This window comes from Canis lupus, chromosome 13, assembly GCF_011100685.1.
Source record: "Canis lupus familiaris isolate Mischka breed German Shepherd chromosome 13, alternate assembly UU_Cfam_GSD_1.0, whole genome shotgun sequence".
NCBI lineage: Eukaryota > Metazoa > Chordata > Mammalia > Carnivora > Canidae > Canis > Canis lupus.
Genome location: NC_049234.1, coordinates 44,691,079 through 44,716,125, shown reverse-complemented (window position 1 = coordinate 44,716,125; position 25,047 = coordinate 44,691,079). Strand labels below are relative to the sequence as shown.

Sequence of the window (25,047 nt, the reverse complement as noted above, 5' to 3'; positions counted from 1 at the left end):
GAGAGAGAGAGGCAGAGATACAGGAAGAAGGAGAGAGAGAAGCAGGCTCCATGCAGGGAGCCTGACGTGGGACTCAATCCCAGGTCTCCAGGATCACACCCCAGGCCGAAGGTGGCGCCAAACTGCTGGGTCACCGGGGCTGCCCCAAAATAAACTTTATTAATGATTATGACAGGCTGGATATTATGCTGAGTGCTTTATGAGCATATCACAGTTTGTCCTTGTGATAATGTAGGTTGGGTCATTTTATTTATTTATTTATTTTAATTTATTTTTTATTGGTGTTCAATTTACTAACATACAGAATAACCCCCAGTGCCCGTCACCCATTCACTCCCACCCCCCGCCCTCCTCCCCTTCTACCACCCCTAGTTCGTTTAGGTTGGGTCATTTTAATATCCCCATTTGACAGATGAGGAAATGGAAACTAAAAGAGGTTAATTCATTTGCATGGAGCCTTAGAGCTGGCATTTAAACTAAACGTTTAAACTCCTTGCTAAGCCTGGAGCCAGATACACAGCAGGGCTCCATCTCATGACCCTGAGATCATGACCTGAGCTGAAATCAAGAGTTGGATGCTTCCTTTTCTTTTTTTTAAAGTTTATTTGAGAGGTAGAGAGAGAGGAAGAGGGACTAAGAGAGAGCGAGCTAGTGAGTGCATGAGCAGGAGGAGGAGGAGAGGGAGAGGGAGAAGCAGACTCCCCACTGAGCAGGGTGCCCCATGCTGGACTCAATCCTGGGAACCTGGGATCCTGACCTGAGCCAAAGGCAGATGCTGATCCCGCTGAGTTCCTCAGGTGCCCCATAACTTCTGACTTTATATTTAAAGTCACTTTTTATACTCCTCATCACTTGCGTTGGGCAGTGGTAAGCATCCTGAATCCCATGGTATCTAGATCAGCACGCCAAACATATGGTATTTCATATATTAGGTACTGGCTATGGGCTGTCCTTTCTTTTTTTTGGGCTGTGCTTTCTGACCACTCTGCTATGTGGGAGCCCTTTCTGCCTCTGTGGCCCGGTTGCAGATTTTCCAGTGTTCTGCTCTTGACATTTTTGGAGAGATGGAGTAGTATAATGGTTAATAACAATAACAACAATAACAACAATAATAATAATGGTTATTCTAATGGTTATTAGAAAGCTTAACTGAGTTTGCCTTTATCAATTCATAGGACAGTCGCTGGCACATAGTTCTGCATGTCAACCTATTATTGCATTTTTCAAATATGTTTATTATTCAAATAACCTATTATTGTGTTTATTATGCAATTATTCACCCAGGGCGTCTCATCATTTCACACCTATGCTGTCAGGTTCAGAACCCAAATCCTAACACCGAGTTTCAGATAAGTTCTTACTTCCCACTAAAAGATATACCTGTGCACAAGTCTCAGCAGTAAATGTGTCTGAACAAGAGAACTGCCCCACGATTCAAATGTTGCTGTAAAAACCTATTCTTTATTTTCTGCATTTTCTGGATCTTATAAGTAAGGACTATTGAAACTCGGTGGAATAGGAACAAGTAGGCATTGGGAATTGTGTAGGAATGTGTATCTTTGAGGAGAGAGGTAGCTGAGGCTTATTTATTTATTTTAGAGAGAGAGAGAGAGCTGAGAGCGTGCGTGTGCCTAGGGTGAGGGGCACAGGGAGAAGGAGAGAGAGAGAGAGAATCTCAAGCAGACTGCTGGCTGAACATGGAGCTAGACACAGGGCTGGATTCCAGGACCCTGAGATCATGACCTATGCTGAAATCAAGAGTCAGATGCTGACCTGAGTGAGCCACCCAGGCACACGCCTCTTAAAAAGAAGTTTTATGCCTGTCAGCACTCCATTGTCTTGTGGTCCCCTGAATCTTCCACTGGATTTTCTCATCCAACTGGATCACAAAGGAGGTGATAAAACATGAAGGATGGTATGCAGGGTTTTAAAGGACAGGTAGTGATCACTTCCACGTGCACTCCCCTGGCTAGAGTTCAGTTCTATGCCCTCACCTAAATGCATGATGATGAGAAAATGCAGTAGAGCTGGGCACCCAGAAAGAAGAAAATGTGGCGACCTGAGATCATTGGCATCGTCTCTGCTCCCAGGGGTTTATAATCTTTGGATTGAATTAGTAAGTCTGGAATTCCTTGAATTCTGAAGTCTGTTAAGAGGAAATTTATGAACTAAAGGATCCATATGTATTGGTTTCTACCTAACTCATTCTAATTTTTGCCTATTGAAAAAATTAAACTAGTAAAATCACTTTTAGAATTATTTCAAAACACACATGTTAATAAGTTTTGCTTTCAACTGTAATAAACTTAGCTGGTAATAGTTTTTAGAAATGTTTTTGGGTCACAAAAGTTATTTGGGAAGGGGGTTGCCAGAAGTATAGAAAAGTCCTAAGAGGGAATGGCTATTCAAGAAAAAAAACTTTTGGGGGGCATCTGGGTGACTCAGTGGTTGAGCGTCTGCCTTTGTCTCAGGTCGTGATCCTGGGGTCCTGGGTCCTGGGATCGAGTCTCACATCAGGCTCACAAATAAAATCTTAAAAAAGAAAAGAAAAGAAAAAAACTTTTTAAATACGGTAAAAATAGTATCTCCAGAAACCTTGTGGGTTTTTGTTGTTGTTGTTTTGTTTTGTTGTGTGTGTGTTTAAAAGCACTCTACAAAATGTGAGGCACTTAGGTCAATTGCTATTATAAGTTGTTTAAAAGGGAGGGGAAAAAAGGATGCCAAGTTTTCATTTTTACTTTTTTTTTCATTTTTCAATAGAATTCAGCCCTTGGTAAAGAAGGAGGCATTTTATCATACAGCCATCAAGTCAGAAATGCCATAAATTTTATTTATTTTACTTCTCCTGATGCCATAGAGATCTACTTCAAATTGTTCTCAGTATCCACACACATACACACAAAAGTCAAATCTATCCTGAGGTTTTCTTTGTTTCTCATGATTAATGTGTCCTGCTGCTCTTAGGCCCATTCTTTGAACTGTGTCCTGAGGGGAAAGGGAAAAGAACTACCCTCATGAATAAAATGGGCCTTGCTCATTGGAGATTTTTTGTAGACTACGTCATTTTCATTCCTTTTTTTTTTTTCTTAAAGATTTTATTTATTTGAGAGAGAGAGAGAGAGAGAGAGCACAAGCAGTGGGGAGGGGTAGAGAGAGAAGCAGACTCTCTGCTAAGCAGGGCACCTACTATGGGGCTCCATCCCAGGACCCCGGGATCATGACCCGAGCCAAAGGGAGCCCCTTAACCGACTGAGCCACCCAGGCGCCCTGTTCCTTTCCTTTTTAAGAGTTGACAGGAATTGTTTAGCTATGTCGTATTGACTCATCTGGACTTTCATTGTGAACGACTGTTGTTCTTCTCCTTGACCTTTAGCAAATGTCTGATTGTAAATGCCTTAAAACCAAGAGATTCTGTACTTGTTCATCTCCATCATGGTTCTTTGGTATCTGTGCCTTGCGGGTGGTAGGGGGAAGCCAAACCTGTCTTTGATGAATGTGGCTAAATGAAAGCACCCTCCTGATGGAATGCAGTGAGTGCTAACAGCAGCTTTTGTGCTACCTATCTGCTGAGGACCGCAGGTTCTAGGAATTTAAAATTTTGTTTTCTTAATTTGATGGCAATATTTTATACAACTCCCCCAGCAATATAATAGGTGTGTGTGCGTGTGTGTGTGTGTGTGTGTATATATATACATATATATATACACACACACACGTATAAAAAATTTTTTTGTCTGTATTTTGTCTACATTTTTTTGTCTGTATTTTTTGGGTAGTTCCTTGTCACTGAATATGCCATGTCAGCAGCCCATCTTTGGGTTTGTATTTATGATGTTTTAATTGTTGTGGTCTATTGAGAAAGAAACAGTGGCTGATTGAACACTAAGCAATTTAGTAGTGCCAAATGGAGGCCTAATGCCAGGATGGCAGTGTGTGTATAAGCAGAGGTTCCCGTATTGAAATTGAGAGAAAGGGTGGAGGTGGTTGTCACACAGGCTATAGTAATACAAGCTTGTAGATGCCAAAAGAACTGGCTTTGGGACAGAAATTCAACTCCAGCAAACATCCATGCATCACATTCAAGTAATGGTAATTTAAATCTTATTTTTTGTGTAGTTTTGTTTGTATTTAATTTATGAACTAGCTTTGGTCTTAAAGGCATTAAGAGCCATAAGCATAAGAAATTTCCACTTATTTTATGTGTGTAGTTAGTAAAGTGATATCAAGTTACTCAAGTGTGTGTGACAAGATGAGAAATTAAACAAGAGTTCAAATCCTGGTTCATTGTGTGACTTTTGGCAATTATGCCCTTTAAATCTTGATTTCTTCATCTGTTAAATGCGGTGACAACAGTTCTCAAATAATGCTGTGAAAATTCATTGAATCATCGCTGTGAAGAGGTTAACAAGTGCCTGATTCATAGTGAGTGCTCCACAATTGTTAGATTTTGACATAATTTTAATTTTTATCATAAGAGTCGAAAAATATTCTAGCTTGAGAGACCTGGAGTCAAGTAAACGCATTCTTGTTTTTGAGAGCTCTAGGTTCAGTTGTGGCTCACCTCTTAGCCAATCTTGTAACTGCTCATAGTTTCATAACAACTTCCCAGAGTTGTTGTGAAAACTAATTAATAGTAAATGCTGCATTTAGGGGAATGACTTCATATGCCATACTCTGTACTAAGCACCTATGTGCATTAACTTTATTCCTGCTAAAAGCTTAGCAAAGTGAATAGTAGTGTCCTCTTCCTACAGACAGGGGAACTGAGAGATTGGGACAGAGTTTGCCCTAGGCCATACAGCTTCTAAGTGGCAAAGCAGAGCCCGCTCTCAGGGTCTCCCTGTTTCCATAGCTCATGACCTCTTCCTGAGATCCCATGGCAATGTAAGAGTGATTCATCCAGCACATTTCTTCTGTGGCATGCAGCTGAGAATAGCCCCATTAGGAATAAAAGCTGTGATGGGAAAAGAGGAGGGATCATTTGTAAGATGGGAGGACATTTTTGGTTGGGTATTTCACTGTGCCTAATGGGGACTCGAATGCCTGGGGAGTAGGGAGGACAAAGGGTGTCCTGAAGATAAATGGCTGACTTCCCAAATTTACCTGGAACCAGCCCTGGATGCTTGCATACATTAAAAAAAATGTCATTTCATTAAGTTAGGATTGATATTCTTAAAATACTAGTGTTCTGGAAATTAAAGGGAAACAGAATACCTTTAAGACTTGCTGGGGGACAGGATCTCTTGCATTTACCTCCTAGTTCTGGCATTCAGTTGATGCATAGTTTGAAGCAAGTTATAGTTCATCTCTAGATCTAGTTTCCCCACTTGTGCTAGTTTAGAAATGTGTAAAATGGCTATTACATAACTCGTTTTCAAGCTTGGTAAAGTATATAGAGGATATGCATGCAAGAGAGGAGATATATATCTCCTGTGTTATACACACACACACACACACACACAGTGTCACGCAGACTTCTTTGCACACTAGCTCAGCACACACGTTTAATGAACATCTGCTAAGTGCCAGATAGATTTTTCAGCTTGCGTGATTCAAACATGAGTAAGGTGACGTGTTGGCTTAATCGTGATTTTCAATCTGGGCAGCAAATGAGGGTATAGAAATAAAAGGGAAACTTCTCACGAAACTTGTAACGACCTTGGGTATTTCTCCTTGGGCCACAATAGTAACAGTACTGTATAGCATACTTCAGTAATCACGAAGCAGTGATAAATAGTCTGAATGGAGAAAAAAACCTGTTATATGTCTCTTCTCAGTGTAAACTCTGGTTCACCAGAGTGTGAAGACCAGGTGTTGTTAAGAGGGCAGAAAAAAAAAAATAAATAAGAGGGCAGGCACATGGTTCTTTCATTAACTCTTAGGGTTCCCTAAGGCAGGTCTCCTAATCCTTCCAAACCTTTTCTTCCTCAACCTTACCTAACTTCCCAGGGTTGCCTGAGGTATGACTAGAAAAAGGTTCTGCTATATATACAACATATGTGTTGAGAATTCTCTTTACTGTAGAGATTTTGATAAGCATTACTGAGTACGAGCCTCATATTTTCAATTCCCTCCAAACATTTCCAGTGGGCTGTCCAATAGTCAACTCAGACAACATGTCCCAACGTTGTCTCAAATCTGACTCTTCTGTGTTCCTTGTGGTGGTTCATGGTGTTGGTGTCTACTGGTCACTCGGGCTCAAAATCCCTGAGGTTTCCTGCCTCCTTCCTCTCACTTAATCTCCACACCTAATTGATGCCAGAGTTTTGAGTTTTGTGGACTCTCTCTTCTAATGCTCGGGTGACCCTGCTTTCCTCACCCGATTTATTACCATTGACTGGGTTCGTGACCTCATCATCCGTCACCTGAACTGCCACAGCAGGCTCCTGGCTAGCCTCCCTGTCTCCATCCATTTGTCACCTTGCCATTAACGTTTGCCATTTCAAAAACAAACCTCAGCACAGCATTCTTCATTCCAAACTCCTAAATCTGGCTGGTCATGTCGGCATCTTCCTAATTTGGTCTTAAATAATCTTTTTGGTGTCGTTTCCTACACTTCCCCTCAACCACCCTGAGCCACGATGAATTTTTTTCTGTTCCCTAAATGAGTGCTTTTTTGCTTCTGCCTGAAGTTTTTTTTTGTTTTTGTTTTTCCCCCTCTACTTTCTCTACAGGAAAATTCCTACTTATCCTTTAGAAACCAAATCAAAGTGATACTTCCCCCCTGAAACTTCTCCACCTTCTCTTGGCCCAATCACTGGCCCACTCCATAACACATGAGTTCACATGGGTTTGTCATTATTTGATATGAATCATTTGTCTCTTCTCCTTTCACCCAGTATATTATTGTGAACCCCTCTTAGAGAGACCCTCAACCCCCTTCTGTAACTTTGAAGCTCCAGCACACAATGTCATGCTTGGTGTGTGATCAGGGTTTGCTGGAGCGGTAGTTAAAAACATGGATGAGCAGCTTACATTTGAACCTTTATCTGCAAATCCCAATATTAGTACAGTACATGAATAGATTGTATATCACAGAACATGAATTTAGGGGGCATAAGTCAACCCAATATACAGGCCATCCTAAATTTTCTGGTATAGATTGATCTGCATTTAACGACTGTGTTTAGTTGCAAGGGCAGGTGGTGGGTAGAGATGAGTATCTCAGAAACAGACCATATATAGCCTGCTGCTCAAGGGTGAAGAGGCTGTCAGGTGATAAATGACCCCTGAGAGCAATGTCGGGAAAAACACCATGATGTCAACAGTGATTTTCTCCAGGGTTGGGAGACTAAAGGCCGTTTGATTTTCTTCAGGCTGTTAGTATTTTCTAAGGTTTCTACAGTGAACACATGTGATTTGTTAATAGGAGGATGATGCTCTGGCAATTTCTTCCACCCCATTGCCCGGCACAGGCCCCAGGAGCAGGGTGGGTCAGGTGTCTGACCAGACCTCTTAACGCCATGTCTCAGGTATTTCAGGCCTGCTCACCTTTCCATGCTGCCTCATGCACCCTGTACTTCAGCCACGCTGGCCTTTTTTTGCTACTTACTTATTTCCTGTAGCAAACTTACAGACATCATATTCTAAGCCAGACACTATTCTATGCACTTGGTAAATACTAAGTCATTTAATTCTCTTAGCTGCTATTATTCCTGTTTTCCATATGAGGCAGCCAAGGTCACTCTGGATTATGTTTTTCTTCGTAGGTGCTGTTTACTCCTTCCTTGTCTTGTGCTGTTCAGTCCCTCCCTGTCGTATCAGCATTTCTCTTCCAGAATTGGCCTTTCAGCTCCAGCTCCTCTGTGTCCATGTGCATCTTTTTTTTTTTTTGTGCATCATTTTTATATATAGTACTTACAACATGGTATACTCAATACTGTCTTTCTTGGGCAAGTTCCTTCATTTTAGTTCCTTCCCTCTGTAAAATGCGTCTAGTAATAGTTCCCTCACAGAGTTTGTGAGGACTAAATGGCATAATATTTGAGCTACAGGCCCAGGAAGTGAGCTCCCCTCAGGCTGTGTATTCCTTGACACGGTTGCTGACACAGGACAGGTATTGTCATGTGGGAAACAGAAGGAAAGAGAGAGTAGGAAAACCTAGGATGACTCAAAGTCAAGGCCACTCAGGGAGAATAGAGTGGTGGCACTTTCAAAGACCTCATGTGAGTGGGTGACAGTCAAGCAAAGGCTTTTGGGTTTGATCACTGGTGATGTGTTTGAGACCGGCTTAGCAGGCTGTGGTGATGTGGGAGGTAGATTGTGAGTGGCTAAGGAGGAGGAGTGGGCAGGAAGGAAATGAAGGCTAAGGGTGTAGTCGTCTTCTATTTCAGGAAGGGAAGAGAAAAGTGAGGGCGATAGCAGGACCAGAAGAAGGGTTCTTGGTATGGATGGGAGGCCCAAATGTGTCTATAGGTAGAAGGAAATTCCTCAGAAAAGCACAGCTGGGGAGAATGTTCCTCTCTCTACCCTGGCTGAAGCTTGGTCCATGCTCAGAATCCTTGTTGCCCTTCCCTGGGGACTTGGCTCCATTCGTGCTGTTACTTGTTTGCAGTTGGGATATGCTAGGGTCCAGTAGGCTTTGGAGTCCGCTGGGGTTCTTGGGTAATATATTTAGTTGGTCTGAGCTGCAGTTTCCTTAACTACTCCAAGAGACAGGATAAAAGAGAAGAGAGAGAGAGAGAAAAAAAAAGATAAATCTTAGAATGCTTTTGATCTCCAGATGAAAGAAGTTGGAGGATGTGCTTGTGGGATGGCTGCTCTCTTCCCCATAAAGCAGTGAGGGAGTTCATCTGCTGGGACAAAGGGAATGGGAAGGGTTTGTAGTTCTGATAAGACTGGTGTTCTCCATGGAGGCCACCAGGTTCTCTCCGCTAGAGATAGACAAAGGAGATGAGGAGCAGCACTGAGGGCCTGGGTAAGCATAGAAAAGAAAATTAGGATTATCATTGACCTTCTGCAATCAGGTGTGAAGGAATAAGGACGGTGTGGGTAGAACTAGGCACTAACAAAATAGTCAAGGGATATATGGGATTTGTGCAGGGAGTGGGGGAGGGAGGAAAGAGAGAGAAAGATGAAATGATGAAATGACCTCTGGAATCGTCTAGTCAGTCAGATGGGAGCTGGTGGTCTGGGAGAGTGGGAAGCTCTGAAAGTCTTAGGGTGACCTCCCAGAGCAGGCTCCTGGGAGCCAGATAGGGGGCCCAAAGGTTGTGACCAGAGGACAATTTTAGAATATTCAGTGAAGCAATTTTGAATGACTAGTGCCAGGGGGTGGCTGGGTTACCCCAAATATTACAGGGATCTTCCTTTCTCTACTTTTCCTTCTATTCTTTATCATGTGAATATCTACTGCCCTCTTCCCAAAGGTAACTTTAGTCTTTATACAGTTTGTGTGTGTGTGTGTGTGTGTGTGTGTGTGTGTGTGGAATATATCAGTTACTATTGTGCAGTAAACATTTTTTATTTCTACATTGTGTTTGTAATGGGATTTTAATGGGTGTATTTTATCAACTTATGTTTGCACATGCTACTATGTATCCTTATGGATTTTTTTCCCTTTGATAAATTCTCTGGTGTGAAATTACTATGCTTAAGGGTGGAGGGAGGTCTTGATATGTCCTTAGTTATTTGATGCAGGTAGAATTGCAGTGAGCAGAAAGAGGGCAATAGAGAAGTAAAGTAGAACATCCAACAATAGAATCTGAATGGAAGTTCTATGTGAATACCCCAGGTCCACCTCACATCCTCCTGAGTTTTTTTTTTTTTCTTTAAGATTTAGTATTATGTTAATTAATTAATTAATTTAGATTTTATGTATTCATGAGAGATACACACACACACACAGAGACAGAGAGAGAGAGAGACAGACAGAGGGAGAAGCAGGCTCCCTACGAGGAGTCTGATGTGGGACTCGATCCCAGGACCCCGGGATCACACCCTGAGCCAAAGGCAGATGTTCAACCACTGAGCCACCCAGGCATCCCTATTATTTTAATTTATTTATTTGAGAGAGAGCAAGCGAGAGAGAGAGAGAGAGAGAGAACGTGGGTTGCGGGGGGAGCGGCAGAGGGAGAGAGAGAGACTCTCATGTAGACTCCACACTGCACATGGAGCCCAAGGGTAGGGCCTGACCTCACAGTCCTGAGATCACACCCATGAGATCTCTACCTGAGCCAAAACCGAGAGTCAGGTAGCAACCAACTGAGCCACCCAGGCGCCCCTGCAAGTACCTGGAGTTTTGCTTGGTTTGGTCTTCAGTGTTGGGCGTGGGGGAGTGGGGATGGAGTGCTGTCATCAAGGCATTGAATTAAGAGGGGAAGGTGACAAAAAGGAGTCCATTCCTGTGTTCTAGAGTGTTTGGGGGGCAAGGATAGGAAAATTTAATCTTTAGAAATAAATGAAAATAATCGCTTTTTTAAAAAAAAATAATCTCTTTTATTACAGTTCTGACAATGTTAGTATTTTGAACAGTTTTGACAATAAATGGAGACATGATTTAGGTAATAATTATTGAGAAAATTGTAATATTTTGAATCCATGATTTCATTAACAAACATTTCTATTAATAACATTTTTTCTTAGATGTTATGATTGCAATAGTTCTTTTTTTTTTTTTCTTTTAACAGAAAAAATACAGGAAGGGATTTATTGATGTTTCAAAAATCAAGTGTGTGGAAATAGTGAAGAATGATGATGTTGTTATTCCCTGCCAAAATAAATACCCATTTCAGGTGAGCTGACATGTTATTTTTTTTTAATTTTTTTTTTTTGCCACAGTGTAACTCTGGGCTTTTAGTCATGCTTACTATTTGACATTATAGTTTCCTGCCATTGCTTTGTTGATTGATTAAAAAAAATTTTTTTTCACCTTTAGTGAGGTACAATTGACAGATAGGAATTGTATATATTTAAGGTGTACAACTTGATGTTTTGATATATGTATCCATTGTGAAATGATCACAGTTGAGCTAATTAACATATCCATCACTTTACATAATTACCCTTCCTTCCTTCCTTCCTTCCTTCCTTCCTTCCTTCCTTCCTTCCTTCCTTCCTTCCTTCCTTCCTTCCTTTACTGTGTGAGCACTTAAGACCTACCCTCTTAGCAGATTCCAGATATGCAATACAGTACCGTTCACGGTAGTCACCATGCTGTACATTAGATTTCTAGAACTCATTCGTGTTGCTTAACTGGAACTTTGTATGCTCTGGCCAACATCTCCCTATTTACCCCTCCTCCCCGTCCCTGAAAACCACTACTCTGCGTCTATGAATTTGACTATTTTAGATTCCACCTAGAGTGAGATCATGTAGTATTTGTCCTTCTGTGTCAGAAGGGAGGGGGTTTCTAGCCTTGTATTTCTTGTTAGCCAGTCAGGGTGCTCCTGCCTTGTGACTGTGATCAAGCGTAAAGTGACAGACCAAAGAAAAATGTGGGGGTTAGTTTCCCAGGCTGAATTTTATTACTAATATTAAAAAAATATATATTAAGAATAAGACTTGACTTTCGCATCAGGAGTTACCTCTAAAAGAGGTACTGTGGTTCACAGAGTGGGCTGTGCAGTCAGGATCCTGGTTTTCTGGATTACTAGCCAGATGAGATGGACCAGGTTAAGTAGCACAACATTAGGGAGCACCCTGTGCAGTGTATTGTACATGAATGGTGCCTGGATTTAGACAGCAGTGGAAGGTCTGGGGGGCAGCTTTAGTCTCCTCCTCTGTAAAATGTAAATACTGATGCCTCACTGGTAGGATTAATTGCATTAATGCCTATAAAGCACATAGTATAGAGTCGGGATAGTGTTTAGTAAAATTAGCTACTGCCATTATTTATAGTGGCAAAAGGGAGGTATAGCAGTGACGCTGAAAGAGTAGTCCATTCGTGTAAAATATTATTCAGAAAAATACAAGATTAGAATAATGCCAGGCTACATCAAACAAGGATCTTCAGTTAATTAGATTGTAAGAAATAAGATTAGTGAAGCTTCTTGGCCTCTGTGTATTTATTTTTCTATAAAAACACAGTCCCTTGCAAAATGTGTTTCCCACTTGATCTAGACACGAAGAATAGAGCTTTCGTAAGAAAGGAATGTAGGTTCTCTGGATCCGAGGTAAGTCACTTGTATTTGATCACTTCAGAATCATTTATGGATGCCTTTGGTTCCAAGGGCTCTGCGCTAGATAGTAGTGCTGTGTCGAAGTATTTCTCACCTATCCCATCGTTTGTTTTATTTTAGGTGGTTCACGATGCCAACACACTCTATGTTTTTGCACCTAGTGCACAAAGCAGGGACCGGTGGGTGAAGAAGTTAAAAGAAGGTAAAACTCATAATGAAATATTAACTGCACATAATTTTAGGATATAACATTGTTACCACTAAAAGAGAAATACAGCTAATGTATCTTACATTTATAATCTTTTAATCCATGATAAGTGTTTCTCTTAAGGACATCCTGCAACTTTGATCCATGTTGAAGACCACCTCCTTTTTTTATAATCTGGTTCTTTCTAGGGGTATACACATCGCTTCCAAAAAATGCCTGCTTTCATTTAATGTCTAATACATTTGAAGATGAGAAAGCCCTGGGCTTTTAAGATAATAGGATTTTATTTTCTAAGAAATTGTCTATGTAGTCAGTGTTTAGTGTGGATGAATTGACTTGCGTGTAGAGTGTCTAAATGGGTGATTTGCACCGGGCCGGTCCCATCCCTTCTTCTGCTGAACAGAATGGTGTAGGCTGACTTTTGTGTTTATCCATCATGGTAGAGCAGAGGTCGCTTCTGCTAACAGGGGGCTTTGTGAAAATAAGAAGGTCAAAGAGAAGCATAGAGATTTTCTGCATGCGAGGCTGTATAATGTTATGAGCTGTTTTCCTAATAAATGTAGCATCTGAGAAATCGAGAATGATTGACAGTGTTATGTACAAAACACTCTGTCATTTCTGTTTTTACATCACTAATCATTTAATGTGTCTGTGAATTACAGAAATAAAGAACAACAATAATATCATGATTAAATATCATCCTAAATTCTGGGCAGACGGAAGTTATCAGTGTTGCAGACAAACTGAAAAATTAGCCCCTGGATGTGAAAAATATAATCTTTTTGAGAGTAGTAAGTATTTATTTTATTTTGTAATTATATGTGTGCAGGATATACATACCATTGGTATAGCGTGAAAGTGGCTTGGTTTTGATTTTGATGTTGGTTAACTATGACCTTTACACCTTATAGCACCATGTAAGTGTAGGGTGGGTGTTTTTTTTTTTTTTAAAGATTTTATTTATTTATTCATGAGAGATACAGAGAGAGAGAGAGAGAAGCAGAGACAGGTAGAAGGAGAAGCTGGCTTCATGTGGGGAGCCTGACGTGGGATTCAATCCTGGGTCTCCAGGATCACACCCTGGGCCAAAGGCAGGTGCTAAATCTCTGAGCCACCTAGGGATCCCCAGTGGGTGTATTTTGTATGAATAATTATGTTTATTTAGCAGTGGGGCTGTCTCCATGGAATAAAAAGGTCTGTTTTCAAGAGATTGATTGATTGGAGAGTGTGCAGAGTGAGCGAGAACACAAGTAGGGGGAGAGGGAGAAGCAGGCTCCCTGCTGAGCCCCAGTGCAGGGCTTGACTCCAGGACCCTGGGATCATGACCTAAGCTGAAGGCAGCCCCTTCATCGACTGAGCCACCCAGGTGCCCCTAGAGCTTTTATCACAATATGGAAGCCTGCTCAAAGCGACCCTATTCAAGTGTGAACCTAGTGTGGCACCATCAGCAGCTTTTCCCCCCCCCCCAGCTTTATTAAGGTCTAATTGGCAAATAAAATTACAAGCTATTTAAAGTGTACAGTGTGATGATTTGGTATACTTATGTGTCATGAAAGAACTCTTCCTTGGAGTTACGACATCCATTACCTTACATGTTTTTACCTTTTTATGTGTATGTGCGAGAATATTTAAGTTCTACTCTCTTAGTACATTTCAGTTACACATTACAGTGTTGTCAACTCGAGTCACCAAGTTATGCATTAGACCCTCAGACCTGATTCAACTTAAAAGTGAAACTTTGTGCCCTCTCCCAACATCTCTATTTCCCTCCCGTCACTGCCAATCTCCTGGCAACCACTTTTTCTACTCTCTGTTACTATGAGTTTGACTTTTTTTTTTTTTAATCCCACATGTAAGTGATACCATATAATATTTGTCTTTTTTTTTTTTTTTTTCTGTTTGGCTTATCCATTTAATATATGCCCTCCGTGCTGTTGCTCCTTCTTTTTAAAGGCTGGACAGCATTCCATCACACACACACACACACACACACACATACACACACACACACATTTTCTTTATCCATTCATCTGTTGTTGGACATTTAGGTTGTTTTCATACCTTGGCTATTGTGAATAATGCTACTATGAATATGGAAATGCAAATATCTTTTCAAGTTACTGCTTTCCTTCGCTTTGTGTATATACCCAGAGTGGGATTGCTGAGTCATATGATACTCTATTTTTAATTTCTTGAGGTGCCACCATACTGTATTCCATAGTGGTTGCATTCTAGCAAAAGTGCACGAGGCTTCCCTTTTCTCCACACCTTCCTAGCAATTGTTACCTCCTGTGTTTTTGATAGTAGTTGTTTTGATAGGTTTGAGGTGACATTCCATTGTGGTTTTGATTTGCATTTCCCTGATGATGAATGACAATGAGCACCTCTTACTGTACCTCTTGGCCATCTGAATGTCTTCTTTGGAAAAATAGCTATTCAGGCCCTTTGCAACATTTTTAATTGAGTTATTTGAGTTTTCTGGCTCTTGAGTTACATGAGTTCCTTGTATATTTTGGATATTAACCCCATATCAGATATGTGGTTTACAAGTATTTTCTCTTCCTCTGTAGGCTGCCTTTTCATTTTGTTGATGGTTTCCTTTGCCGAGTAGAAGCTTTTTAGTTTGTCGCAGTCTCACTTGTTTACCAAGAATAGAATGGTGCCCTGATCCCTCTGGCATTTAGCCCATTCAGGAAGGCAAAAAACAGACAAGCTTATAGCATTTTAAATTCTTCTCTGAAATAGTGATACAAGCAACGTGCACCAGAGTAGAGAGATTCCAAGTCGATTTCTTGTCTATGTGTTCATTTTCATTTTTTGTTAAAACTCTCAGTCATTGGTAGCTGGCATTTTAACCTACTTTTGTTGTTGTCATTTTCAGGTATAAAAAAAGCACTACCTCCAGCACCAGAAACAAAGAAGGTAGGTGGTCTTTACCTTTCGGAAGTATTTGCAGCTTGAATAAATTAAGTTTATGCTCATTCACATGATTCTGCCCCTTTTTCCCCACATATCATATCAGAAACAGATATACTAAGGATTTGTTGATTTTTTTTTTGGTATCAAATAATATTAACTTAATTATATCAGAGATTATCATTGGAGCCCTCTCTTCATCTGGCATTTTGCTTGTATTTTGGCCTCAGGAATTGTAAGTGTGGGACTTCAAAGGAATATTTCAGTCTTAAGACCACAGTATTATGACAAAGAAGTGACTTCAGTGATCTAATGATATGCCTTTGAAGAGTGGGGGAGGGTTAGAAACACATGTACTTGGGACCCAGATAGCACCTGATCCAATGTGATGTGGTATGAGTGACTCTGGGTGGATTACTTAAACCACTATTTCCTCAGTTGTAAAATGGGAATTATATGCTCTGTTTCGTAGGATCAATATTAAGAATAAATGAGAAAAAGTGTCTTAGGTACTAAGTGCATGTCTTGCACATAGTAGGCACAAAGAAATGCAGATTGCTCTGATTGAGAGGAGACCTGATGAAAGACTCATTTTCCAGTGTACCTTTTCCTCTTTGCAGGCCATTTGAATGGTGGGTCTACCTTTAGTCCTCTGGTTTCTTTTCTTTTCTTTTTCTTTTTTTTTTTTTTAAGATTTTATTTATTTATTCATGAGAGACACACAGAGAGAGAGAGAGGCAGAGACACAGGCTCAGGCTCCATGCAGGGAGCTCAATGTGGGACTCGATCCCAGGTCTCCAGGATCACACCCTGGGCTGAAGGCCATGCTAAACCACTGAGCCACTGGGGCTGCCCAGTCCTCTGGTTTCTACTCACATACTGTGCATTGCTGTCCTGGGAGGGCTACCCTGACACCGAACAAAGGCTTTCTAATGTTTAAAGAGGGTTTTTACTCATGTCCTGTATTCTGAAACCCAGTAGCACCCATATCATCAAAGTCACGAGAGGGTTCCCCAAATTGTATTAGGTAGACTTGAAGTTTCTGCTTTATTCTCTGGTGGTGTGTGAGTCATTTAATGTTTTACTTCACACCCAGTTTCAAACAGAATGACTAAATTTTCATATGTTGTTGTCTTTCCTTAGCGAAGGCCTCCCCCACCAATTCCACCTGAAGAAGAGGATAATAGTGAAGAAATCGTTGTAGCCATGTACGATTTCCAAGCAACAGAGGCACATGATCTCAGATTAGAGAGAGGACAAGAGTATATTATATTAGAAAAGAATGATGTTCATTGGTGGAGAGCAAGAGATAAATACGGGTAAGGGTTTCCTCTCTGTGTATGACACGCAGTGGGTGGGTTGGGTTGGAAGTTAAGTGCTGAGTGAGAAAAGGATCATCTGTAACTATTATGTAATGAGACTAGTTCAGCCAAAGGTAAATGAAAGTACACGTTATTACTTTGCAGTAACACAACGTATTCTTAGTCATGACTCAATAAATGTAAATGGATCAGCCACTTCTTTCTAGAAATTAGAATGTATTACATTTGTCTCTTTCTCATTCATTATATGTTTAATCGATTATTTTGATCCTGGAGGAGTGACATTGTAGGTTTTTCTCACCTGAGGTAAGTAATCTTACATTTTTCTGAGATAGAGAATGTGTATATGTGTATATGTATGTGCACATACGTGCATGTGTGTGTTTGTATAAAATACATATATACACATATAAGCAAGACACTTAAAAATGGGCCTTCTGGGTGGCTCAGTCTGTTGAGTGTCTGACTTTTGATTTCAGCTCAGGTCATGATCTCAGGGTGGTGGAATCAAGCCCTGCATCAGGATCTGTACTGAGCGTGAAGTCTGAGTTTCTTTCCCCTCCCTCTGCTCTTCCCTCTCCTTGCTTTCTCTAAAATAAATTTAAAAATCTAAAAAAGAGAAAGAAATGCTTAAAAACAAGCATTATTTGTACAAGATAATTTTGGATTTAAGGGAATAGTCGTTTCAACCTTAGCATTGGTAAGTGATGAGTAAATATGGGTAAATGTAGGAGAGGGGTATCTTTTAGGCTTCATTAAAGAAACAATATCCTGTGCCTATCTCTGAAATATAATCCTGTTTAAATTCTGAGTTCTTATGGATGAAAAAAGGAGGAATTTTTTTTGTCCTGGCCAGAGCATACCCTCCCTCCAAATCTGCTTTCTCACCTCCTTGCTTCATCCCCCAATTATAATTCTCTATTCCTCACTTCACTTCTGGACTTATTTCCCAATCCTCCCAATTGTTTTTTGGTGATTTTTTTTTAGAGTATTTAAAAGTAAATTCAAATCATTCTGTCATTTCACCCCTAAGTCTAACTACTAAAGATGTTTTTAAATAACTGCTATGTCATTATCATACTTAATAATAATCAAATAAATACCACCTGTAGATTTTCCCCTAACATTTTCAGGACTGGGGGAAGAATACAAATGAAAGTCTGCATGTCATATATCTAAATATTTTGAAACCCTAAGTCAGGCTAACAAACTGGTAAATAAAATAATATTTATCCTTTCACTTGACAAATATACCTTCCAAATGACAAGGAAGCAAGGTTTGAATTAGAGTCCCATGCCTGAATGTGACTGTGCATGGAGGGCTGGCTCTCTGGGGTGCTTTCCTTCCCTGTTCCCTTCTTCCCCAGCACCTACCCACATGCACCATGTGGATCTCCCAGCCATATGTCCAAGCTCTGTCCACAACTCTTGTAGAATCCACTTCCCAGCTTGATCACTCCTTGGACTTGGGCTAGATGGAGTTGCACATAACCAGCATAATTTGCTTTTCAGAGTATGAAAGGTGGAAAGGTCTGCTTTGGCCTTAGCAATGGACAGAGAATTTGGGGGTCTTCGTTACCCAGATGATGATCTAGAAGAGGGCTGAGAGAACACAGACTTTAGCATCTCTTGAAAGTGTGAGGTCATGGCAGGGGACCTTCTGGTCATCCTTTTTTTCCCCCCATTTTTGACTTATTGATGAAACCAGGTCATTTACCCCACAAAATGAGCCACAATCTAGATTAAGCTAATTGCTTTCACATGGTGTCATTTACTATGTCTCTGCCTCTATTTCCTATAACTTGTAATCTAGAGGCTTGATCATTAGAAGTTGATATCTGGTTGTCCCACTTCTAATGAGGTGAAGATGACTCAGTGGTCCAGGTGATGATAAAGTTCTTCATCAGGGTTTCATCTAATGATTTTGGCATTCATTAGTGATTAGTGCTTAGATCCATTATTTCATTAGGGGTTGTAAAATGGTAATTTTCTAACTCTGTCATTCTGTCTGCATTTATTGACTCTCTAAAGAACTGCCTCATCAACCAGTTTATTTAGTTTATACAACAAAGGCAAGAAAAATGTTTGATTTTTTTCCTTTTACCAATTTTCAGAATGATAATCGGTTGATGACTGAGCCTCCTCTAGTGATAACAGTGGTAACCAATAATTGTTTTAAAGATTATTATGGATGCATATTGCAACCATTGTGGTCGTTATTCTTTTTTGCTTGAATTGACCTATTATCTTAGGTCAGTGATAGCTGGTTTTAGTTGGGACCCCTTTGATCTTTCTTAGCTTCCTTGCTTTCTGGGTAAAATGAAACAGCTCAAGTTCATCTTGTATTTTGCCTGGCCAGACCTTCAATGTGCCATTTTCCCAAGGAATCCTGGCTTTTCTTTAGTGAGATAGTGTTTGGACAACAATTGGATTGCTAGGATTCTAATTACTCCTAGAATGTCATTGTTTCTAGGCCTTTCTCAGTACAACAGAGCTACATATATGTACTTGTGTGTGTGTGTGTGTGTGTTTGTGTATTATGAGTTCTTACTAATAGTTCCAATTCAAATTTAAGATTACAAGGATTTTACTCAGTTTTAAAATTTTATACATGTATGTCTTTTACACTACAAATCTTGACTGCTAACCAAGATTCTACCTATTATGATTGCTTCTCTTTTAATTTTTTAAAATGTTATGTTTTATTGAAGTAAGATTGACAAATAAAAATTACATGTATTTAAGGTGTACAACATGACATTTTGATGTATGTATGCATTGCGAAATGATTTGCACAATCAAGTGAAAAGAGCCCTCACTTGAGCATTTGAGATTTTTCTCTAGCAAGTTTCAAGTATGAGGGCTTCTTCAACTCTAACGTGTGTAATAGTCATCTGGGGTAAAACTGAAGTTTCCTTGACCTTCTCATTCAATTTTCTTAGGGTGTGACTCAAGAATTGTCTTTTTAGCAAGTGTCCCAAATGATGCTGATGTAGAGGCCAGGGACTACCCTCTATGAAATAGTGTTCTACATGCACTTGTTGGAGTATTGGCAAAATGGGTGTTTTTCTGACACTTCAATGTTTCTAAAATAGTGATTTCTTTCAAACATCCCAAGAGATTGTAAATTCCAGAGAAGCATCATGGAATATTCAGAAGAGCTCCGTACCTAGTCACAAGTTCAGATTTTAAGTTCTGGCCCTATTACTGGCTAGCTTTGGGACCTGGAGAAAGTCCCTTAATCTTTCTAAGCCTTGATTTGGCCACCAGGAAGTGGGGACAGTAGTGCCTGCCTACCTCAGAATTGTAGGGAAGGTCAAATGAGGAAATACTTTGTAAAGCATCAAATGCTATAGATATATTGAATTCTTGGGAATTGACTAGTTTTACTTAAAGCTTTAAGCAATATAATGCTCTAATTGTTTCGTAAGAGCAATATTTTTTCTTTTAATAACCTCTCAGTAAAATAGTTTCACTTTACCTAAAGCATTTTCCTTTTTTCCAGGAGTGAAGGATATATCCCAAGTAATTATGTAACAGGAAAGAAATCAAACAACTTAGACCAATATGAGTAAGTAAATGGTTGTTTTGTGAATGTGGAGAACCAAAAAATGTTTTCATTTTCCTAGTTATTTAAGGCATTTGGGAGATTAATGGATAGTTTCCATTAACTCAGTTTTCTAGAGTGGTAAAAGATGTGAGAATTAGTTCCTGCAATACATGTTACCTGAAGGAACTGTGTATGAATGGAGTTACACGGGCAAATACAATTGAACTGATTGTAAACAAATCAAGTTTAGCTGACTTTGAAATACAGATTGTTGTTCATTCAAGAAATCAGAATACAGTTTCCAAGAGTAGCCTTTTAAAAAAAACATGTTTTGGGGGCATCTGGCTGAATCAGTCAGTGGAACATGTGACTCTTGATCTTGGCATTATGAGTTTGAGCCCCACATTAGGTATAGAGATTACTAAAAAAATCTTAAAAAAAATGTTTGTTGCTTTTTTTCTAACTATAATAGCAATATATGAGTACTGTTTTTAAAATTGTTTCAAAATATGAAAAATGTCAATAAGAAAAATTACCCCTAACTCAACTAGAGTTGACCTCTGTTAACATGAGAATTTCATTTCAATTTTTTTACAGCATGGAATCATGCTGTGTATGTGTCCTATCACCTTTATTCTACTTCACAGTATATAGAATGTGAATTTTCCTCATGCCATTAGATAGTCTTCAAAAATATTTTCGTAACTGCATTATATTTCATTCAGTCATAAATTCATCAAGTATTTACTGAGGTCTTAGGATGTCTGAGGCACTGTGCTAGGACTTAGCAGATAAAACCAGGAACATGGCACATGGATGTGCACATGGCACATGGATGTGCAATAATTTGTGTAACCATTTCCTTATTTGTACGGTATTGTGGTGTTTGGCATCTTTGCTATGTAATAATAACCAGGATAACCTCTTTCTGCTTATTGTTTTAAATTGATCTCTAAAAACATGGATTGGGCTAAAGGCTAGTTATGAACTTGTTAAGACTCCTAATGCATTGGGATGCCTGGGTGGCTCAGCAGTTGAGCGTCTGCCTTTGACTCAGGTCGTGATCCCAAGGTCCTGGGCTCAAGTCCCACATCAGGTTCTCCGCAAGGAGCTTACTTCTCCCTCTGCTATGTCTCTGCCTCCTTGTCTCTCATGAATAAATAAATAAAATATTAAAAAAAAAAGATTCCTAATACTTGCTGTCCAGTTACTTTCCAGAGAAAGCAATGGGCATACTATTTTTATACCCACTAGTAGTGCATGAGAAGAGGCTAATATACACCAAATAGACTTTTGTGGTCATTCTGATGCTTCATTCACTTATTTAAAAATACTACCACCGGGCAGCCCGGGTGGCTCAGCAGTTTAGCACCAACTTTGGCCCAGGGCATGATCCTGGAGTCCCCAGATCGAGTCCCATGTCGGGCTCCATGCAGGGAGCCTGCTCCTCCCTCTGCCTGTGTCTCTACCTCTTTCTCTCTGTTTCTCATGAATAAATAAATAAAATCTTAAAAAAAAAAATACCACCACCACCACCAGCACTAAAAAGCTGTGTCTTCCGTCCATAGCACTTTCTGTAATGTGAGTGTACCTTAAAATCTAGAAAAAGATGAATAGCACGCAGTGATGTGATTCCCCTGAAGTTGTTTAAGAAATAGGTAACAGCACAAAAATATGTAAAATAAATAATGTTTCTGGGCTGTGCTTGGAAGCCACATAATCCTTATCTAACTGAGAACTCCCTGGACTCATGGGATTACAAATAAGGATTTTATGGAGGTTATGATTCATCGCCATGAGTTTTTTGGATTTATCTTAGTTTGGAAATTTCCTCTCTTCTAAGGGACTCCCCTCTTCCTCAGTGTGACTAAGTGAATTTGCTGTGTAGGGTCTGGCGTGGGAATACCCGCAGCCCTCCACCCAGGGTCAGGAATTCCACATGGCATGTGCCGTGCCTCGCTCAATGAGAAAGATGAAACCTCCTCTCAGAGTAGAACATCGGAGATCCCCCGTCTTCTCTCACTCTCTTCCCATGCCAAGATTTGTGTTGTTCTTTGCTACAGCCCCTGCTGTAACACGTCTTGAATGTCCCCAGGGTTAAAAACCTTTTGCCAGCTATTGAATCAAGAGTTCTTCTGCTGTTTGTTTGGGCCTGGGAGTCCCAGGCAACAGACTGTCCACAGGGCTGGACACAGGACTGCCAGGCCCGAGGCTCCCAGGGCTATCCGAATCTAGTTCTGATCTCCACACCGAGGCAACACCCAGGCTCCTCCTGTTTGAAGAGCAGAGGGTCAGAGGAGCTGCTGCAGGAGACAAAGTGGGATCTTGGTGATGGTCATGACATGTTCTTGATGGAAAGATGTTAAAGGCAGGAGGTGACAGACAGGAAAGGGCCTTAGAACAGGGCAAAGTCTAGGATAAGGCTTTTGAGCGGGTGGCTCAGGAGGAAAGGGTCAAATTAGAGAACCAGCAAAGGTTTATAGCTGGTTGGTTGGTTGGTTTGTTGGTTTCTGTTTTTCCCTCATTTAAACTGGTTGTCTTCCTTTTGTGATTTATTCAACACATCCTCCCCAAGAAGCTTGCCAAGCATCCGAACTTCCCAGAAAACACAGAGTGTCCCCACATCTCCTTTTCTATTCGGACACCACTGTGAAGTCCTGATCCTCTAGAATGTTTTTGAAATGACTAGCCAATCTAAAAACCTCATTCACATCGGGTTTTGATATCTAGGGACAGATGCACTGACAAGTTATTTACAGATCCTAGGCTATTCTTTCTAGGTGTAGAGTGAGTTCCTTCATCAGGGGGAGCTCACTACACTCTCTCTCAAAGAGGCGTCTCTGCAACGGGCAAGGAGAGATGGAGGTGGGCTGGCATCTGCGCCAAGGCTCCTGCTCACCAGGTGGGCTCCCTCACCATTACCTCTGAGTAGAGTTCTTCTTGCCAGGATGAGTGCTGCAGAGGCACCACTGTCCCTCCCTTCTCCCCTAGTGAGAAGTATCACAGAGGAGGGAGGGAATTCACAACAGGCCATTGGGAAACACCATGAATTGATTCATCTCTTTGTTTATCACTCCTTCCTCCTTTCCTTCCTTCAACATATTCTCAAAGGTCTGGTTTTATATCCTAGGAAGGGAAAAATATCCTTTCCAGGGAATCTGCAAATGCCATAAAGAATGATCCTATTTAGGATTTTAAAAAGCCTACCTGCCTTTTGTGGCATGGATTCCTTTTCTTTCTTCCCTTTTTTTTTTTTTTTTTTTTAAGATTTTTATTTATTTACTCATGAGAGACAGAGAGAGGCAGAGGCACAGGCAGAGGGAGAAGCAGTTCCCATCAGGGAGCCCTATGTGGGTTTCAATCCCAGGACCCCAGGATCACGACCTGAGCCAAAGGCAATCGCTCAACGACTGACCCAGCCAGGTGTCTCTCCTTTTCTTTCTTATATTCCCTTGTCCTTCCCAAGAGCTGAATGTACTAGATGGGAAAGGACCTCCTTCTGTCTCTGAATATCTTAAATATAATTTCCTCTTGAGATAGCCTTGCTGATTTCTTCCATCTGAATGTGAGACTAAACCCTAAACCTCCATTGCTTACTCTTGCTGTGAAGATACGGGGTTGGGTCTTTGTTATTTATAAAGATAATTTTCTCCCCAGTCTTTCAGGTCCTGCTGGTTTACAATACACCGTGAGAGCTCTAGTTGCCTTTCCTTAATTAATTTTTATGACTTTTTTGACATTCTGACAAATGTGTCTTGTATCAGTGGAAAAGCTTAGGGACAGAATCCATTCCATTCTCCTCATTTACTGTATCTCTGTTGCATCCAGAAATTGATTGATTACAGCTGCACTTTTGTTAAACTCGGTCTCAGTTCATAAAGTGGGGTCCACCGCAAGGAGATCTTAATGCCCACAACTCCAGTTAATCACCTCAGGCTCCAAATAAAATAAGAGTTACTGTATTGAGATTGTAGCTTGACTGCTACAAGTGCATAAAGAATCTAGGCCAAAAAAAGATCTTATATTTTGTTCTTTGTATTTTCCCTTCCACAATCAGGGAAGGCCTTTATTTTCGCTTGTCTCAGGGTGCTTGCTGGGTCAAAGACAGGTGCTGGTTCTTTTATAAAAGGCTGAACCAGTGATGGGAAACAAAAATGTCCAGAGGGGTCACTCTGGTTTCATAACATTGGAAGCCTCAAGAAATTGGACTGTGGTGGAAGGTTCTCTGCTCACTAAAGGACATCTAAAGCAAGCCGACCAAAACAAACAACAATAAAAAGTTTAAAACAGAAAGTCAAAGAAGACGGTCTGAGTTCATGTTCTTTGGCCGACTTATAATATCATGGAAAGACTGGGCTGGGGAAGCAGGGAGAGGGCCGAGTGTCTCTGAGGATGAGGTGGGCCATGGCAGTTTCCACCTTTCCTTGGAAAAGATTTCCCAAGGATTAAGAAGGAGCTTTGAGCTGCAAGGGTTTGGGGTTGTAGCATGGAGTGGTGGCAGGACTGGCGAGAGGGCAGGCATTGCTGCGTGGCTATGGCACGATCCCTACAGTAGAGCCTCGGATGTCCTCCGAGGGGTGGGAGGTGTGTTGCAACTAGTAAGTCTAGAAGACCCAGGAAGCCTACTCTTCTATTTTGCTCTGCTTCTTTTGGCACTTGGGACCTTTGTGAAATTCAATGGAGGAGCCTCCGTTTAGACTTGAGATGAAATCTACAGCCTATTGGTGAGATGGGGGCTTGGGTAAGATTTACTTTGAATTAAATACAATAATGAAAGGAAGGTAATGTTTCCTACATGTTGGAATTTGTGCAGTGAAATTTGTTCTTGTTATCCCTACCATAGTGAAAAATTGGAAATGATTTTTGTTTTAAATAAAGAATAGCTTAAATAAGTTATGGCATATCCATACCATGATGTAGAAAACTAGATTG

General features: G+C 40.5%; 1 protein-coding gene across 5 annotated transcripts in view; it reads left to right on the top strand.

Annotated features, from left to right (window-relative positions):
• The window catches only part of TEC (tec protein tyrosine kinase), a 131,938-nt gene that overhangs the window by 87,519 nt on the left and 19,372 nt on the right, over positions 1 to 25,047 (top strand). For 4 of the 5 annotated variants that reach the window (XM_038556032.1, XM_038556033.1, XM_038556036.1 and 1 more), the window contains 6 exons: positions 10,629 to 10,733; positions 12,240 to 12,321; positions 12,990 to 13,118; positions 15,209 to 15,249; positions 16,387 to 16,562; positions 20,071 to 20,136. In XM_038556032.1, coding sequence (XP_038411960.1) covers positions 10,629 to 10,733; positions 12,240 to 12,321; positions 12,990 to 13,118; positions 15,209 to 15,249; positions 16,387 to 16,562; positions 20,071 to 20,136 — 599 coding nt within the window. Of the gene's footprint in view, positions 1 to 7,950; positions 8,057 to 10,628; positions 10,734 to 12,239; positions 12,322 to 12,989; positions 13,119 to 15,208; positions 15,250 to 16,386; positions 16,563 to 20,070; positions 20,137 to 25,047 lie in introns of those variants that run through there. The other variant, XM_038556037.1, reaches the window with a different exon arrangement.